Source organism: Tribolium madens, unplaced genomic scaffold (genome assembly GCF_015345945.1).
Source record: "Tribolium madens isolate multiple individuals breed KSU strain unplaced genomic scaffold, Tmad_KSU_1.1 Scaffold_3;HRSCAF=73;Tcas5.2_LG2, whole genome shotgun sequence".
Classification (NCBI taxonomy): Eukaryota; Metazoa; Arthropoda; class Insecta; order Coleoptera; family Tenebrionidae; genus Tribolium; species Tribolium madens.
In genome coordinates, this window is record NW_025401006.1 from 1,031,073 (window position 1) to 1,052,495 (window position 21,423).

The 21,423-nt window shown below is 30.6% G+C and overlaps 1 protein-coding gene across 4 annotated transcripts in view; it reads right to left on the reverse strand.

Annotated features, from left to right (window-relative positions):
* LOC123008232 (protein jim lovell-like) overlaps window positions 1-21,423 on the reverse strand; it is an 82,244-nt gene that overhangs the window by 52,745 nt on the left and 8,076 nt on the right. For 2 of the 4 annotated variants that reach the window (XM_044403941.1, XM_044403940.1), the window contains exon 1: window positions 15,474-16,382. The exons of the other annotated variants lie outside the window; for them this stretch is intronic. In XM_044403941.1, the coding sequence (XP_044259876.1) occupies window positions 15,474-15,570 (97 nt within the window). In that variant the 5' untranslated portion in view covers window positions 15,571-16,382. Of the gene's footprint in view, window positions 1-15,473; window positions 16,383-21,423 lie in introns of those variants that run through there. 4 annotated transcript variants of the gene reach the window in all.

Genomic DNA, 21,423 nt, shown 5'->3' on the forward strand with positions numbered 1-21,423 from the left:
CCAGGTTAATTTTCAGCTATTGTAAACAACCTGTATACAGGCATGATTCTCTTACTCAAAATAAAGTTAAATCATATTTGGTAAATTATGTTTTTATGATTTCTCAAAATTTATTGTTAAATATTTTTATTTACAACAAAAAAATTGTACATTATTTAACTAGTTATTGATTCTAAAATCATTGTAAGACATAAAAGTATTCTAAATACTTATAATGCCATTTGAGTAAATATTTTTTTGTATACGCTCCCAAAAATAGCTATTTTGCGGACTCATTTGAGTCCCTAAAATGAGTCTTTTCCGGACTCAATAAAATAGAACGCAAAACGGTTATTTTAGGTACTCAGTCCCTAAAAACAGTTTTTGCGGACTAAAAAATAAAATTGGTTACTATGGTAACGAAATTTTTTTAATTAGTAAAAGGTGTGAATTCGTGATTTGAGAGCTTTAACAAAAAAATCTTGTATGCAACCGTACGCAAAAGGTTTTAGATGAGTCGCTTCGTCATTCACTCCCTAAAACCCTATTTTGCGTACTTGATTCATAAAGAGCTATTTATACAAATAAAATCAAAATGATGTCACACTTTACAGATAAACAAAAAAACACATGTGGCACAAGAGTGCTTGAATAAAATTAAGTTAAATACGACGCAAAAAATAGTCCTTAAATTAAGAAGCACCTGAAACGTTTTCTTAAATTTGTTGTGTACACAATTATCCATTAGCATTCAATATCAAAATTACCACTGCACGCTTAATTTTTACGAAACAAATCACATGCTTATTTGTTTTTAATTATTACAAGTAACAAAACTCAGAAAATAATGACCTTTAGTAAAACCAATAAAAGTAATTTGGTAATCATGGGGAAAGTGTTTCAAAATTCTAATAACTATTTTTTAGTAAAATAAAATTTTAGCAGTAAGATCTTTGGTCATTGCCAAGTATAAGAATATAATTAGTAAATAAGCGACAAGTACTAATTGTACTTGACAGTGACTCTACATGGTTTGGATACTTCACAAATATGCTAATCTAGTACCTGTATCTCATAAATAAATATTTTTAAAAGAATAAAAAAATTAAATTATAGCTTGTTTGTAAGAGATTAATCAAAATAATATGGAAACACATCTCTGGCTGCTACAAAAATAATATTTGATATTTTAGTTCAATAAATCTTAATTTTTTATTTCTATTATAATTAAGAAAAAAAATAAATTTTTATTTGGCTGAAATTAGTTATTTTTGTTACAAGTACCTACAGTTTTTGCGGACGAATCGTTGTTGTTTAGCAGATCTGTCCGCAAAAACGCTTTAGATACGTGTTACAAACAACATTATTTTGTTAAAGCTCCCAAAAAAACATTCACACCTCTTATTTTTGATAATTAATGTCTTCAGAAGATGAATTTCTGGAAGGTAACTATTCCAATTTTAATCGCCATGCCACCATAGCAACCAGATTGCCTTTTTCGTCCGTAAAAACTGTATTTTGGGTACTATTTTAATGAGTCCAAAACAAAATCATTTTGGGGGCTCAAATGAATCCAAAAATAGTTATTTCTGGGAGCGTTTACAAAAATTATTTTTATGAAATTAAAAAGAAAATTTTAATAATAGTACCTATGTAGATCCAGAAACATTTTTTTTTCTTTAAAACAGACATACAATTTCAATAAAAAATTATCTTACCTATTTTAAAATCAAAGACTGAGATCATAAAAATACGTACCAATCGATATAACTAACGAAATGGGTAAAACCAATTAGAGAAAATGTGCCAAATCTGATAGTAATAATTTAAACTGATGACGATGTTAATTAGCAAGTCTATTTGTTCAAAAAATGTTATAGAAGTAGCTTCCATCTTATAATTTTATTACTACAAGTGCGAAGATGGTGCAAGAGTTTTACAGTTCTAGTTAAAAACTTGTAGGGATGAAAGCGGCTTTCATTATTAATTCATAAAATCCGACGTTGCGCTTTCTATTCATTGCTTAAATCCATGTAAATTCGCACAGGAAAAAGATCGAAGGTACAAAAGAACGACAACTATAAATCTCTTTCCTTTTAAATTTTTTATGCATATCATGCTTATATACATCCTAATCAAAATCAACATTTTAACCTTTCTGTTTTCATAAGTTTTCACCTATAATTTATCCGCTGTTACCAAATTAGGAAAACGTAACTTTTTGTCATCTTCCTGTTTTTTTTCATGCTAATTTTATAATAATATTAATGTGAAAATTCCGGCATTTTGGTGAGAAAGCACAGGACAAAAATAAAATTGCGGTGATCAAAAAACAATTACAGGAATGGATGACGTATGGTACATACATACTTCTTAGATATATTGCTTCATACATTATCCAAACATCGATTTGGTAAACCACTAAATGATAGCAAAATTATTTCGAAAGCTGTCATTGTTGTCTGACAAACAATGCACCAATAACACGCCTAATTAATATTAAAAGCAAAAAAGTACATCAGAAAAGCACGTCCCATTATTACAGGAAACATTTTCTCAGGTTCATGTTTATGTCACTCAATTAGCACATCCGGAAAAAAGACTGAACAATGTAATCGTTTCAGTGAAAAGATTCGTCCTTGCGATACATGCTATTGATTAAAAAATTCAAACGATTGAACTTTCTCTATTAGATCTGTCTGTTCCCACAGGAATTCCATAATTATTATTAATCATCATATGTATTTATAATAAAACAGTGTGAGATCTTGGTAACTCAAGTATATTTATGCGGAATGCTGATTTCTATTTTATTCCATTTGTAACATTACACAAAAAGTTGAATTCCTAATTGTTACAAGTATCTATTGATTTTGATAAGATATTGAGTGATAAAAAAGAGGAAATTACTTACTTTATCTGGGACAAGTCTCGCATAGTTAAAGATAAAAAAATCTAAATAAGATCTACAAACTCGCTTTGCTTAAAAGAACGAACATTTTTTATACAATAATTATTTGGCTTATTTAAAAAAAGTGTTTGACGCTATTTACTGTAGTCGTTTAAAAAATTTGACCATGTAAAGTCCTGTTAACAATACTAACAATGTTTTTGTGTTTTCTGTGTTCTATTTAAATGTGCAAATTGGTCTATATGATGACGACACCAAAATCAATTAGAGGCTTGACGTTTTTATTTATTTTTTTAAATGTAAATGTCTTGTGTACTGTTGTAATTAGATATAGAAATGTTTTTAAGCCAGAAACATTTTATTTCATAATATGCAAATTTGATAATTGCAAATAGTTTACATCAGATACACGTGTGAGGGTAAACAATAACAAGTTCTGTGTTTTTCTCCTTAATATTTTCTCAATTTATTCAACTTTTTAAATGGGAATGAATCACTAATGTTTATAAATACTTGTTTATCTAAGTATTAGTTAATTGATGTAATTTTCCTTCCGTATTAAGTTTATAATAAAATTGTAGACCCATGGAATCCAGTTTTCACATCTCTCATGTTTCATGTAGAAATTACCGGGGAAGTTGACGTCCCCTTGAAACAATCAGTGAGAGTAAAAAACACATGATATACATTAACTTCCGCACGAACCGGAAGCAAATTCTCAACGAATGTGTTAATGATTAGTTTAAACGACTTGTGATAATACTCCTATAAAATTTCTGCGGTAAAACACCACTAATGCTCAACACCAACACAGTTCAAACTCTCTACAAATTAATCACTCGATTATAGCCACTTTCCTTCAGACTGGAGCCCACGGTATGAAAGTAATAGTAAACATTTTAAACTTGTTTCGTAAGGGCTGTTTAAGTCAAGTTGAAGTTCAATGCTAATAGTTTCTCTTGTTGCGAATTATTCTTATACGTGCTAGAACAATAATTACAATATTGTACCTATGAGACAGTTATTTATTACAATTCGATTTTTTGTGTTTTCATCAAATGTCATGGCTTTATGTACAGCGTATTGTGTCTAGGGTCATTTATCGCTGAGACTTTTAAATGTCAATGTTCTTGTGATTTCATCGTAAATAAATATGAAGTAGTACCTATGCAGTTTTCTTTCCTATACCTAGTTGCCAATAGAAATTTTTCATATTATGATTTAAGCAATGCTGTGCAAAATATATTCTATGACGTAGCAATATGTTAAGTTTAAGTTCAATAAAGTACTGATTTAAAAAACTGCAAATTGGCAAAAATTAAAAAAATTTATACTTTTGCCAGCAACCTAATAGTTTAATTTAACTCCTATTACGAATTTAGCAAATGACTGATTCAATTTGCTAAATTGTAGACTGGGAAATGTGTCAGAGCCATCCGCCCAAATTGTAGTACTTAGAAGAATAATAAAATAAATAATAATAATAAACGAATTGCACCAATGAGATATATGGCAATTGTAGCAATAGAAATCACGTGAATTATATGTTGAAGGTTAATGTTTTCGACAATTTGAGTGGCAATGAGGATACGTTGAATTACCGCCAATTGTTGGTACAATCATCCAATGATGGCTTGCAACTCAAGACTCGAGAGAATCTTCTAGCGAAATGCAATTTTATTTCTCTTAGGGCTGACTGGAATGAATAATGACTACGTTGTTATCATTATCAACGTTCCACAGGTGAAAGATTTTGCATTCCGTCATATGACATCATAAATCAGAGTTACCGTTACGTGGATACGCGTTTCACTATTGGTCTCTCTTCTTTTGTACTGCATGCGAATTATTTATGGTACTCGCGGAACTCACCTGTTCCTCGTTGAATTAAAACGAAGGTTATGTTGTTGTAAATCTGATTGCATATTAACTCGAGTCGAGTGGGGTATGAACTTATTTTGACACTTTTATAGCCAATTGTGTTAGCAAACCTGGATTAATGTTTGTTTAATGACCACTGTTATGTGATTCCTGTTATAACATCCATAATTCATCATCATACTGTACATTTTATTGAGTATTACGTAAAAGTCAAAAGTGGACATGTTTGGTCAAGTACTGTGTGCACATAAACTTGTCACTTGCAAAGGAAACTGGAAATCGCTGATAAAAGAGAAAATAACTCGAAATTAGATTTCTGACAACATTGTTTAACGAATAGCTTGAAGTAATAAAAATAGCTTAATTAACATTAAATATACATCTAGCTCTGACTTAATTTGGTTTAAATTGTCTCATTTAATTGCTTCTGGAAGCTTTAAAAACAATACCTTTCGGTTCTAATGACAGTATTTAGCACTCTACAAATAAAATGTTAGTTAAGTCTGCTAGCGAAACAATTAATTATGTCCATTCTCTGAACGATTATTTGATGTGGTTGTACTTGACTGAAATAAATGTATAATACATCGATGAGTAGGTACGTAATGTAGGAGAATGATTAGATAGAAATTCCCCTTTTTTGTTACAGTACCATATGAAATTCAAAAAATTGTTTTAGGTTAACAAGAAATTTTATTTCATGGGCCAAGCTTTCTTGTGGTTCTGTTAAAAACAATTCGTGATCCAAAAAGTGACTTTACAGAGCGCCTGAAGCCAAATCACATGGAATTTCCAACATAAATATCTGCGTTATCGTAGCATAGGGGCTAGCAGAATTGAAACTGGTATCATTTTAAAGAATTTTCGCTATAGATCAGAAGTTTTTATATACCTAATACGTGTTCTGACTGACTGGAATTACCATTTGAGGTCACAGCAAGCAAAACTCTTGTAACTTCAACGTAGCGTTAGTTAATATTTATAATTATTACTTGGATGATACATAAAAACATTTAAGTCGAATTTAAAATTTCAATTACAGCACAGTTACAGATTTTTAGTATTTTTTCCAAATTTTACACCGAGTTTTACAATAAAAAAGGGTAAAAGTTTTTCTTATAAATTGTAGTTTTTAATTAATTTAAAAGAGCAAACGAAAATAAACCTAAAATACTTAGTTACCAACAAATTTACCCATATATGTGTAATTGGAATTTACAGAGAATGTCCACTTTCTAAAAATTTTACTAATTTTCACACAAGTGAGACGTTATCAAAACTACAAACACAGTTGTTTTTACTCATTGTGGCCAAGAGAAATTAGTTACCAATAAAATGATCTGTTGTTTTCTACAAAGTATTTAGTTAAATGACAAAGTTGTTATGTAAATATAAATATGAAGTGTGAGAAAGTATATTTATTTTACAATTTTATTTAATTAAAATCAATATAAGTTATCATGTTATCAATGTATCTTTGAATTTCAGATTTACTCATGTTGGTTTACTTTTGCCAGTACATCATACTTATTGATATTGTCTTATTTCCAAAAATAAAAGATTAGTGATTGCTAATGTCTAAAATTCTTGTAAAGTATGTTGCTATTAAAGTGTGTTTTAAATTTAAGCAATATTTAAGTTTAAGGTTATAAATGGTTTTTACATCCAGTCGCCTTTGAAATTTTTGATCATTTTATTTTGAATACCATTTGGCACTCTACAGATCTCGCGCCCCAGAGAAAAATGTCATGTAAAGTAAGATACCAGGAAAATGGAAAAAATTTCTAAAAAATTCTATCTATAAAAATTTCGAAATTATGAGAGTTTAAATTTTGCATTTTAACTCTATTATTTCTGCTGGAAAAATGATTTTCCAAGTTTTTTGATTACAGGCTATTATAAGAAGAAACAAGGAAGTTGTATCCTAATTTTAACTTTGTTTAATGTTATTTGTGGCTTTTTATTGTTCAATTGTTGTACCTTTACTAAATAATTACAAAAAAACATATACAAAATCATCAGTAATATTAAATAGACATAAAAAATGTCAAATATCAAAAAATAAATGTCAAAATTTTTTGACATAGAATTTTTTAATAGTATATTACAAGCGAGGTGGTAAATATGGCACTACCCCGAGTGCTTATGTATATGTCGTAGTCATTGGGCGTAATGCGTCATTCCGCGGAAAGCCTAGTCTTTGGCCGTACTGCCGGCAGACGCTGTAATCAAATGAATATTCCTTTATTTGACTGAAATTTTACGTCATTTCAGGGATTGCCTAAATAATTCTTGTCAAACAAAGTAACCGGTTAAAGCATTACATGTTACAGCGTTTGACGGAAGTGTATTTAGTCATTTGCTGAAAGCTTGAAATTTTATTGTGTAGTATTTCGGGCCGTCACATTTAAGTAGTTGTTGGAAAATGGATAATCATAAGAGTTTGTTTTACGACAAATTAAATGAATATTATTTGAAAAACAAAGATGCCAAAAAACCGTGAAATTATGAAGTAATGAAGGAGATAAAATACTTCTAACCTCAAAATACACCTTTATTTCAGTTGTACATATTTTAAGCTGCAAAAGATTTCTAAAGAATATATTTTTATTTTTGTTTAATTTACCTGAAGGCAAAAAATATATTTTTATCTGTTGTTTAGGTCATGTACTTAACGTTTTTTGTATGATTTTATAATATTATTTGTTTACATTATTCCAAATAAACGAAACAAATATTTTGCTACAATAAAAATATTTTAGTTTTTTGGCTTTTCTTTTCTTCTACCAAGAATTTACATTTTTAGAGAAAGTATCAAACATTTCAAGACTTTTCAGTAAATGACTAAATGCACTTTCGTCAAACGCTGTAACATGTACTGGTTTAACCGGTTACTTTGACTAAAATTAAGTGGGCAATCCCTGAAATGACGTAAAATTTCATACGATTTCATACATACGAGAGGCACCATCCTCGAGATCAAATAAAGCACAAGGGGTAATGTAATTACTACCGAGGTTTGTATGCTATTTTATTTACAATCACATTATTTTCAGTAAAAAAATTGAGTAATATAAAATTCTATCAAAGTTAAGGTCCAAACGTGGTAGTGAATGAAAATGGCGTTTGATTTTTGACATTTCAGAAATGTCAAAGAAAATATTGAAATAATGTGTGAATCTGATTTAAAATCGTCGAAATTGAGTAAGAGAAGTAAAAGAAACTGCTACAAAAGCAATTGAATACTAATTTAGCAAAATATTATGTGTAACTTGACAATTTGAAAGAAAAAATTCCCGGTATTTTTGTAATTTTAAAGTTGACTATACTGCATATTACCGCCTAAGAGAAGTAATATTATTACTCCTCATGAGATTTAATGATGTGATTCCCAACCTTTAAAAGGTTAGTAATCGGCATTTTACATAAGTAACATTAGTGATCGTGAATAAACATTTTTTTTACAAAATTTTCTTACAAAATATCAATAATAAAACTCAAAATATCTAATTCTGTACATCTTAGGTAAATTAACTTACATAAATTGTAATATATTTTTTAAGTCACCTACTTTTTGAAAGTTTACAAAACAGCTTCACAAAGTTTTCAAACAGATTAGGCTTATCTCTGGGAAAATCCTGTCAGCTGTAAATCACCACATTCCTAGCAATTTCATAAATAATGTAGTGTTTATTCCCGTAAAAATGCCAAAAATCACATCTTTTAAAAACAGCTACAATAAAATTTGCACAAGAGCAATCAACTTAAAACAATATTATCAACAAATCAGATTGCAAAACATACTGGAAACACACGATATATTGTATTCTGTAACGGTAAAATAAAAATTCTATTTTGTCCAGCAGCATTAAATATTCTTCTCTTATACCTTTTAACCGCAGAGAAGGCCACTGAAGAACGTTGCGGTTAATTGACCTTGACTTCTCGAAAATAATTAATAAGCATATGATATAATGGAAAGGTTACATGTATTTTCCATATTTTCTTCACGCTTTGCTTTAATGAAAACACATATTATTTTATTGGAACACATTCAATAATAATTAATCAGGTTTTTCCTGAATATAAAGAGATTATCTCGTTTGATACACATTGGACATTTAATTTTGCTTGATTCATCAAACACAAAGATTGACACTTTCTCTATAGGAACAACAGACTTAATTGTGATAATCATCAATATGATGGCTATTCTATATACACGTTAGTCATTTAAGGAATTAAGAATGTCCTAAACTTTCTTCATAAAGAGAGATATCTCGGAAACGCATTCGTTCGCTTAATGAATCATATTAATTAAATTACCTATTTATGACGTTTCCTTGTGCCCATCTATTGAACGATTTTATAGCCACTTAATTAAAATCATTATCAAGGAATTTTCGGTAATATTAAGTCATAAAAATGCATGTGATCGAAATTTTAATACAGGTAGTGATATTTATTTTATCGTTCACCGGACGTCCTTATCGGATACGACTTTATTCCGGTCAGTTTCAGACGGTCATCAATAACATAAAAAACAATGTTAAGTCAAGGTGTACATAAACGACAAACTGAAAAATTTACATTTCGGTTTCTAGGAATACCAAACCACGATGTGGGAAAGAAACCATTTCAATTTAATTACTCATTAAAAATATAAATGAAAAATAACGTTGACATTAAAACATAATTAAATTAAAATTAACATTTCTGGTTGTTAGGTCCACCGCAATTGCTTTTTTACAGACTGCATAAACCTCACAATGTATATTTTCAGAATTTCAAAAAATGTCTCTTTTTAAGTAAGAAAAGTGAAAGCTAAAACCAGATTTTTCAATATACTGAGTGTGACGCACTCGCGCCCCAAGAGAAAAATGTGAAGTAAGATAAGACATCAGGAACATGGAAAAACATTTTAACATTTACTTTTTGACATTTGACATTTTTTTATGTCTATTTAATGATACTGATGATCTTGTAGAGCTCATTCCATATCTGGTGGCGAACTGACAGTGACAGAAAAGACATTTGGAGTGCGCCCACTTGGTTAAGGTAAAAAAATACATGGGCGTACTTTTTTTCTYTAAAAATTTTGAAGACAARGATTGTTAGAAATATCATTTTTGAAAATTCTTTCCATGCGTTAAAAATTTAATAATTCGTTCATCATTCTTCATTTTATGTACGAGTACCTACTTATTATATTTTTTTAAAGAATAACAGTGGTTTTGAAATATTATTTCAAACGACGCCTATGAACAATATTTTTTTTAATAGTAAACACATGTTTAGTGTCAAAATTCAGTCATTTTTGACAACGTCAGTTCGCCACCAGATTTGGAACAACCTATACTTATATGTATTTTATATAATTATTATTTAGTAAAGGTACAAAAATTTTGGCAATAAAAGCCACAAATAACATTAAACAGACTTACAATTTGGTTTACAGCTTCCTTGTTTCCTATTCTAATAGCCTGTAGCAAAAAAACTTGGAAACTTATTTTTCCAACAGAAATAAATAGAGTCAAAGTGGAAAATTTTAACTCTCATTAACTTCGAAATTTTTACAGATAGAAGTTTCTTAAAAAAAATTTTCCATGTTCCTGGTATCTTACCTTATACATTATACATTTTTCTCTGAGGCGCGAGTTCTGGCGCACCCTGTAGAATATAAAGGTACAGGTACACCTAGAAATGTAACCTTTTTCAAAAAAAGTGAATCAGGGTTTTACGTTTTGAATTTATATGAAATAAATAATAAATAAAACAATTTTTTTATGTATTGTTCAACCACTTTATCTAGATACTTGACCTTGGAATATGCAGAAGCAGGTAATAAGTAAATCATTGTACTGTTACCAAACAAACATTTACTTATATACGTACTCTAAATGTTAAACAGTTTGTGATAATTTTTTCGTAATTTTTTATTTTCTTAATCAATTAACAATTTCTGATGTACATGATGTCACTAATGTCACGACAATGTGTTTAACTGAATGGACCATTAAACAGTAACGTGTCTCATTATAAGCTAATAAACCAGGAGAAAAAGATCTCAGAATTCTTCAATATTCAATTTATACTTTCATCTTGATATTGTTTTTTTTTTTCACAGATTAACCACAAATTGTAGCACACGTACAGTCAATTACAACCGTTACTACGTGATTTTAATAAAATATCTTGGCTCAATCTTAAAGAATTTAAATTTCTGTTACTCCTTTAGTATAGTTCTTTATTATATCGAGCGATCAAATTAATTGTAATCGAGTTATTCAAGAACTTGAATCCGTCTTTTGGGATTGATATGCTTAATACGGGCTATTAGAGGTGACGTCACAGACGCGACTGTACTGAAGCTAAACATACAGTGTTGCCAGTTGTGATACTAGAGTGCCAAATTGATACCCGATTTTTTTTACTAGATATTTATATTTACTTGCAAACAAATAATAATTTATATTCTCGGCCAAATACACATTATGTGAATGTTAATATATTTTATTTTGTTTTGTTTTGGTACGACCTATCCACTCCTGTCGTTTGCAACATTCTGGCAACGCTGTACACATATTTTTGAAGTACACAGAAAGTGAGGTTAGAACAGATTAAATTACAGAAATGTAGACTACAATTGTTAAAACCATTACGAAACGACACACATTTTTCATAGCAACTATTTCCTTAGAAACAATCTCCCTACACGTCCAGGATTCAAGAAATAAACTTTTATTTGTTTAGCTTCAAAGGTACAGTCACGTACCTTGCTGACGTCACACTAATAGAGCGTATTGTGAGATCTAAAGTTACGTCATTTTAAAGACTTTTAAAGCCTTTTTACCTTAATATTTGATTTAGTTTTAAAAAATTTTAATGACGTAATTTTTTTATTAATCCGAAAAAACTGTAGCCTCCACAACTAATTTTGGTGTTTACAATTTTACATCGACCCTAATCCTAAAAATACAATTATTATTGTAAATTTAACCAACATTCAACCAACACTGTTTACATGAAATCAACCCATGCAACGAAGACTATCGTAACCGAGATCGTAACTCAAAATATGGCAGATTTCAGTTGATTATGGTACATAAATATTGTTTTAAGATCTTCTTGGTGAATGATTTTGTGAAAATACAGGTTGAGTCTTAACTTATACGTATAAACTTAGAGAATGAAAGGTTATGATCCATAATAAGACTTATTATTTTATGTTTGATATACTCATATCATTGAAAAAAAAACATATTGAATGTTTATGTTTGTATTTTTACCCTTGAATCCGGTTAAAAAGCAAACCATATTGGTATTTCTAAAAACATGCGTATTTAAAAATATATTCAAGTTGGGTAAAATGAGGCGTTTAGAATTAGAGTAACATAATTCAAAAAATGTAAATATAAATCTATGTAGTTATAATCTCAGACCAACTGCTTAGTGTACAAATTTTTAGTAAAATACTGGCCTAACGTTTTAAACAATAGTAGATTATGTTATTAGGAGTAAAAGTGATTGTTTATGTGGCGAAGCTGAACGTTCATTTTGCCGAACGGAGTGAGGCAAATGGATTCAGCTGAGCCACATAAACTCACTTTTACTCCAAATAACATATGCTATTTTATCTGCAAACGATTCAGATGGAACGAAAAGAGCAACACACCAATAATCAAGTAAATCACCTCAATAATCAGGACGCTTTGCAATAAAATCATAACAAACGTCACGCGTCAGTTTCGGAATTTGTGTTGAGATTTCGAAAGTGTTGATTGATTTAACTGGTGAATAACTGGTGTAGTTTATAGTGCAAAATGTCGAATGCTGATAATCTACCTTGTACCTCTTCAGAAAATGCTGAAAAAGCGAAAGGGACAAGAAAGAGACAACAGTGGTAAATGTCAAAGTAAGTGTCAAGTAAAAGTGAAAACGCCTAGGCGTAAAAACAGTGTTTTTACTCCATGTCTGAAAAGTAAAACTTTTAAAGTCCATTTTTTTTTAAAACAATTGTCAATGTCAAAATTCCCTCAAAAACCAGACTATACTACCCCAAAAAATCTTATTTTCGGAACAGTTGTATATTAAAATCTCCCTAGATTAGGTTTGAGGTTATGTTCGTAATTTTCAAATGTCAGAAAAGTTTGAAGTGGAAGCAATTTTTACCAAAGGACAAGAAATAAAGTCGGTAAGGACACGGAAACATGCAACTCCTAACGGGAAAAATTTATTTAATGGGTAATTTAAATTTTTACTCATTTTCAGAATCTGATTCAAAATTTTTAGACCACCAATCGTCTTCAGAATCTGATTCTGGAGAAAGGTGAATCATTATTGGAGGAATATAATAAAATACTGGATTAGTCATGCAATTTATTGGATGCCGTTCTTTTTTAGGAGTTTTTACACAACCAAAATTATCAAATTTATGAAGAATTGTAACATGGTTGGTTTTTCGTCTGCATATATTCACAAAATCTAATCATAGTTATTTTTCTTGTTATGTTAAGGTCCAGATCCTTGCTTTCAGAAACTCATTTTTGTAAACGATTCTTCTTGAGATAAAACACAATTTCACAATAATTTATTCGAACAATTATTATAATTCAATTAACTCGTACGAGAGCTAGGCTAAGACTGACTCCTCAAAAACGGCAAGATTCACAAAAAAAAAACCTTCCGTAATAGTTCCGTTTTAAAAGGCCTCTGTTCGGGGCAGCGTAGGTATTCCTGCTATCCGCAACGTCACAGAAATAATTCTAATACCAACCAATTCCATCTTCAACATTTTCTGTGCTCTTTAAGTTGCACTTTCAATTTAATATTTAAAAGTAATTGCGGCTTCAGTAGCGCAAGCGCCTTCGTAATAAAACGGCTGACATTCAATTGTCATTTTACGTTGCCAACGTAATAACATCAAATAACTAGTGGTTGCTACCAACATGTCAACACTTTGACAATTGTTTAAAAAAAAAATGGACTTCACCTGTGTCATTTAGTCATAAAAGTGGTCACTTTTGTGACGTTTGCAGATAAAAACTATTATCGGTACTTTTCAACTTTTATTAGGATTGCGCCTAATGTGGATTTAGGCCACTCTAATTCTTAACACCTCAGATATTTTTAGCAAAAAATAGTTTGTAAAAGTTATTAATTAATTTAATTAAGTAATTACATTTATTCGCGTATTCGAAATATGCATTGAAGTAAAAAAATGTTAATATGTGGATGACAAATAAACAAACGTTTTCAATATATTATATTCTCAACGTCAATATGTTTATATAAAATTAAAAAATTTGGACGTAGATGCATATTTCCATCATTAAATAAATTTACGCAGTTTCAAAAATTTTAAAACGAAGAAAAACTAAGGTATAAAACTACTTATTTTTAAAGCCACATTGTTATACTGAGTGACATAAAAAATAACACCTTCAAAAAAATCTCTAAAATAGAATTTTGTGATTAAGATTATGGGCACAAAACAAACATTTAATACTAATTTACCGTTTCTGTTCCGCATGTTTTTTTTTTATCTCACTTAGTATAATGTATTTATAAGAACACTGCTATATAGTGTACGCATACCTTTGTTATTGTTGATAGCCTATGCAGTTCACAAATCTACTATTGTAAACATTTCACTACAAAAGAACTTCAAATTTTTAACACGTAATCAAAAATGCAATAAAAATACTAATCAAGTTATGCGATAAAAATTCCAAATTAACATAATGCATAGTTTTTTATTTTTGCCAAGAAATAACAGTAAGTACAACCACATGTTAAATTTGTGTAAAAGTATGCATAATCGCGTCAAGGTAATTAAAATTTTTATATTGCTTATCTTTGGTTAAACTAACAATACTTTTAAACGTTTGATTAAAGTAACTGAAGGCCAGACAATTTTATAAAAAGAAAGAAATGCATTTGTGGAACGAATGCAAGTATGAGGCAAAAAATATTTTCCAACTGGTTTTTAACAAAATGTAAACGTAAAATGAAATGATAAAATTATCTGGAAGCAGTCTTATCAACAATTCTAAGTTTTATAATTTATAATATTTAAGTAATTGCGTGTTGATAAGCTGCCGAAATTTTTATCAGGTATATTATTAACATAACAAATTAAATAATCATTGTCATGTGACAACATATCCTAATAATGACTTTATGGAACAATTCTAAGCAAATTTGTGTCATTAGGCATATGAATTTGAGCCGGTAGGTTCCATTAATAGAGCGTTAATAATAATTGCACGTGATATACCAATTAGTATAAAATGTGAGTAACTTTTTGAAAGTATACAAATAAAACATAAGGTTTCACTTATTTGTAGGTGTTTTGTGACTGTGACTGACATTATTAACTTACAATTATGCAAAATATGTATTTTGTTATACTTCAAGGAAAACAGAAACGGGATTTTTAGTGATATCAGTTTGGGTGAATAACACGATTGGCCTCACTTATAAACAAACTATCAATACGAGTATTGCTAAATCAGTTGATTTCCAAAAAATTAATGCAAAATACGATTGCTTCCACAGAAAAACTTGGTCATGTCCCGATAGTGGTTTAGATTTATATGCAAAAGTACTGATCGAATAGGGAAATCTTAACCGATTTACCTTCTGTTCAAGGTGAAGTGCTCTTACTATCAAGGATTTAATTTGGTCTATTAGTACTCACCTCCTTCTTCCACATGAGTTCCATGTTTGAGGTGGTGTAGGTGGGCGTAATAGTGATGATGGTGAAGAATACACTCTAGATCCGTACAATTTAACATCTTCACTCGGTGCTACTCGTCGAAAAATGTAAAAAGATGCTTGAGCTGGAGCTTATTAAAAATACTTATTTTATCCCATAATTGAGTTAAAATGTTTTTAATTCGTATTGCCACACACTCGTGTTTATGTCACTACACCGCAACGAGGTCTTACATACAAGGATTATTAATAAACATTAACTCTATTTACATTAAATTATTCTTAAGCGAAAGCAATTTGCACACATCACCTGAGCGCCTTATCGGCCGATATCGGAAAACTCATGGAAAATATCTCGGTTCCCGAATAGTACTTTTCCGCGATTCTTCGTAATCGGCCGTTGTTTTGGCTAAGGTCAAGGTTCACAAGAGAAACAGTTTATCACCGAGGGGAAGCGATCTCAACTCGTGTTCACTTGTCCAGTCTTCCGCAAGACACTAGACACTGTCTTCGAGAGTGCTACAAGTCAAATGCCTTCATGTTCGTAGTAGTTGTGATTGTCGATAGCTAGTAGTGGGTCACAGGCTAGGTTAAACTCGCACAACGAAGAAATCCTCGTCCACATACGATTTTTAACACACTTTACACGCTTGGTCGACTATATTACAGCTCGATTCATGTGAGATAGAAGGTTAACACAAACAAGACATCGACGACGGTGCATGGAATGGAATGGATAGCTGCAAGCCTGCAGGAGAGGGGCCACTTTCTAGCTATATGCAGCCCCTCTACTGTCACCACACAAATCGCTACTTGATGACAAGCTTTTTCACAACTTGTGCACTTTCTGAATTTTCAGTTTTCAGTCATTGATCTCCCGCTCTTGATACACCTACAAGGATTCTGCGAAAATGAAATCGCTTATTCAGGTCAATACAATGATAATATTTTAACCGACTCTCCTGCGAACAGGTGTGTGGAGTGATTCGTTCACCTACAACAAATAACTGACGGGTCCGGGGTCACGCTGCTGCTAAGCAGTACCAATGAATATGTTGACGTTTTTGCAACTTGATAACATTACTGATAATTTCACGTTTCATCTTTTCTTAATTACCGTCGTTTATAAAACAATTGTTTTATGACCAAATGAAAAGTCATCAATTCAACAATAAAGGAGAAATCAAAGAGTGTCGGTCTTTTTAATCATAAGAGGATAAAAGTGAACGAGAGGGAAATTATATGGTAGGTAAACATGTTATAAAGAGGTTCAGCTGGACTAAGTATTTTATCTTTCATTTTATCTCCACCGCCATCCTCTTTTTGGTATTGACCAAAAGCTATTAAATGTTTTAATACGAGTATAGTCTACAAAGGGTGTAATTTGCTTTTCATTCGCGTCAGTGTAGTAGAAAAAAGAACCTTTCAGCGGGTAGAGTTTTAATTGTTTTTTAATGCACTTGCACTTGCTTATGTTGTAATATTAATGAATAATTATTATTGTATAATAACTCATATTTCAGTTTTAACTGATGCCAAGAAATAAATCAAATCAAGAATCGTTGACACTTTTTCCATTTGTTTGTGTAATATTTTTGTAAGCAAACGTCACTGCTATCTTCTGGTTGGAACTGCATCATGTGTTAAGGAAGGATACCTAATTATTTTGATGAACGTTTAGCATTTTCTGTTTTCTCATTCATAGTATCATGTTTTTTCTTTTCAACAATTATGACTAATTGTCTTAATAAAATACTGTTAATTTATTTATGGATTTAAAGGATTTAACAATTAGAACTCGTAGGAAGCTTTTTATTTTTATTTCTCTTATAAGTCCAATGAGGGAAGGTTCCAAAATTAACAACTTAACAAATAATTAAAATGCAATGTTGTTTTAAGAATCTCCTTGTTCATGAAGAATAGATTTTATTGTTTGTTGTTTTGATAACGGAGACCATGAATAATTTTTGTTTCAAACATCTTACTCATCTCCCAACATATTGCTGCAAAGCAATGGTATCTCCATAACTTTTTTTCAAGAATCATGAAACATGAAATAGACTTAAAATGTTTTACAGTTAAAATTTAAAACCTGTTACTTGTCAAATCTGTCAATACACCAATACTTACCTAACAAGTTTCCACAACATGATTCCTTTGCTAATTTAATTGTTCCACTTAGCAACGATTTAAATAGCTGAACATAAAAATTATGTAAAATACACTAAACCCCGTCTTTTTACATTATGCAAATTAAATTTTTGAAATATTCGAGACTGATCTAGATGAGGTATGCAACAGTTTAGAATTTTGCAAAAATGGAGACAGCGGTATGTGCACACTTTATTAAAAGGCAGGTTACTATAGCCTGTGGCTGTTAATATGCAGATGTAGTGGCAAAAGAAATTTCTCTTTTCTATCAGAGTCTACCAGTTTTGTTCGGTCAATACATACCTACTACGAGTACTCATTAAAGTAGCAAACTAAAAATTACGAACAACTAAATCTTATGTAATCGAAGAAATTGCCAGGCAGACCGAAAGTAGTTTGGTCATAAATATTTATTCGCCGACAATCCTGACTAAGCAACATTGAACATTTAAAAACACAAATGTCCTAGGTAAGTACTACGTAGTAAACACAAGTCAGGAATGAAAATTATTCGCGAGCTCAGACATTACCATTATATTTAAATTGAGATTTAATTTAATTTTGCTGGCTCAGAAAGTTAAAAATCAAGAGTTATCTCCAAATCTAGGTCATACGACTGAAATTATATAATTCTTATTTGGGACCGGATAATACATTATATTTATTTGCTAATATTATTAACTTGCAATATTTCTTCTTGGAATCGTTCAGGGTCTTAGCCATTATCTTGAATGCGGTTATCTACATGTCTGACAACAGGCCATTAAAAATAAATTTGTAAAACCATCAATATTTAAATTTCTGGATCAGGAGTACCTGTCCACATATACACGTCGTGTTACCATTAAAAACATAACGATTATAACTATCTCAGTATCAAATGAGTCAGTCAACACGTGCTTTAAACTGTTAATTAATTGATGCGAACAAAAGCTTCTTTATTTTGTATCTAAAACATTTAACGAAAGTGGAACAAATACGATAGCATTGTTTTAAAGAAATTTGTATAGAAATATGTCACGTTGAAGCGCTCATCATTGAAGATCTTTTCGGAGATAAGTTCAATATACTCTTGAAGGGAATTTCTGAAGATTGAGATAATGTGATTTGGACCGGAAATGCCACCCTGATTGCAACCTTAGTGTTGAATAAATTATCTTTCAGGAAGTTCATTAAGTTAATCATAAGAAGAGTTTTGAACAAGAATTGTGTCTACTGCATTGTAGACAGTAATTAACAGTAATTACGACGCAGTTGATTGAACCAATATTTTTTCTTTGTGAAGGTAAAATTCAAGGCTTAGAGCCCTCATGTTACCAATTGCAAAGAAATAGTCCTTGAACTTTCCCTGCCTTTCGTGATTCATTAATTAAATGCCCTTTTAGATGAGAACCCGTAATTACATTCATTTTAAATCTGATGAGCATTTGTGTAAATTTTACAAAATTCTTATTTCTTCACATCCAATGACCAAAATTAATAACAATCATCAATGAAGCTAATGGCTGTTTGACAGGATATTGTTCAAGTCCATCCCGAATAAATTTCTATATGGTGAAAGTGGAAGCAGTGAAATACCGTCCAAATAATAGACATCGTAATTGCTCCTGTTAGTGAAATCCTGAACGTATTTGCTGATCTGATGAGAAATATTCTTACAAATATTTGCATATAAACCAGAATTTCGGATTGATAAATGTAGGTAACCTTATCAAGTTCGCCCGGATCACAGCTTGAAGAATTTCAACGCAATGCGGTACCTACTCACTAGTCAAAATCGCACTCTTTGTACCAGTTAATTGATGAGCCATTTGTATGATAATTTCAGGTGGTAACCATGGCCCAGTTATTGGACCTTTTTGCTCTTTGGATATGATTCCATACGTTAATTTACCACATTTGTGGTATGTGTTAAAGATAATATTTTTTCATAAAAATGCCATATAAATATTTCAGCTACGTGGTAATATTTTGTTCACTGTCATTGGAAAAATCTAAAATCGAATTCTATAACAGCAAAGAAATCCCTACAACCGCCTCGTAAATAAATGTTTATTTTTATTTACGAAAGCACGTTTAGGCTTGGAGGTTTTCATTCGTACAATACAGCCTGAATATTTATTGTAGCAATACTTAGTTGTTCAGTAAGATTTAAATGGACATACGTTGTATAAACGTTAGTCAGTAAATTTGAACTGGTTGTCAGATTTTTCATCAGAAAACGACCTCCGTCTTCGAGGCATGACAAACTTGTATGGTAACCACAATCATTACCTGACTTTGACATTATTAAATATGTTTTTTTTTCTAATTTAATGATATATCACCTGTTATTTGCGATTGTGGCTAATTAAAAAATGATAATTTATTAATTACTAAAAATATAAAAATCGGTCTTAATAAAGAAATGGAAATGTAAATATAAAAAAAATATTTTACAAAAAAAAAACTAATTAATTAAAGTACAAATCGTCTTGCTGTCGTAGCCTATTTATGGGTTAAGGGCAAACAAACTATTGTATCGGTTTATTTATAACCTTAAATGTTATTACGTTTTGTCAATATTGAGATGCTTTATGAATTCTTAATCCATTATGGGAATGACCTTTCTCCAGTTCGTGTCCAAACTCTAAAAAATAGTCAAAATTGCCCATACACACGAAAAACATTATGCAATTGTTTAAGTTTTTATTACCAAATTTATTTAAACAGCAGACATGTTGTGAATCAGAGATTACAAATTGAGCAGTGATTCGTTCGGATTCATTAAATATGGATGTCCGTTGATTATGTATTATATTGCCATGTTCAATGAATTCCGAAAGGATAACTGGTCAATTTTTATATTTCCCGATACAAAATGACGCACTGGCGACTAGTAGTCTAGTGATGATCTCAACTTGTCTCACTCTTACCCACGGGGTTACGCCTTCGTCTGAGAGATGGTGATAGCAGCCTTGTACAGACATTGACCCAGTTTAAACAAGGCGATTAATGAGGAAATGTAAAACAATTATTAAAATAATAACAATTATGATCAATTTCTGGTCGCTGAAGTCAAAAAGAAAGCTAAAGTGCTACGGAGTTTTAATTAACGAAATGACAACAGACAATGAATGACGCAAAACCATTTCGCATTGCTAATGGCGCTTTTCTGTATTTTCTATTATCTAACACTTTAAGATGGTATTGACATTTACATATGTCACGTGCGTGTGCGATTTTGCTGTTTTCACAATTTTCATATTGATTTTCTAGTATTTCGTCATTGGAGACACTTCCTTATGGGCATATTTTACTGCCATTTGTATGATAACTGTGAATGACAAGACTTAAAATTTTGGGCTTTACAATGAATGACCTCGAGATCTAATAGATTTACTCAAGTCTAAAATCGTGATATTACTGCAATTGATGAAATAAAGACGTGATTTTTCGCTTGAGTACCTCCAATAAAACTGTTAATTATTTTCAAGTAAGAAGTAATTAAACAGCGAAGAGTCATTTTGATCCATCTTTTTACAACCACTACAACCATATTGGTCCTGAATTTCCGGTCAGGTGGATGATGTAGATAATAAACAGTGGAGAAAACTGCTAATGTTTATATCTAATTTGTATTCCAAATCAGAATATATTACGTAAAAGTTTTCACTTATGTAGGATTATTCAAAAAATGCCTTGTATTGTATGAAACATTTCCGGAAAAATTGATTATTGTGAAAAGTTCTATTTGTGATTAAATTAAATCAATTAAATTCTAAAACGCCTCCTAAAAAGAC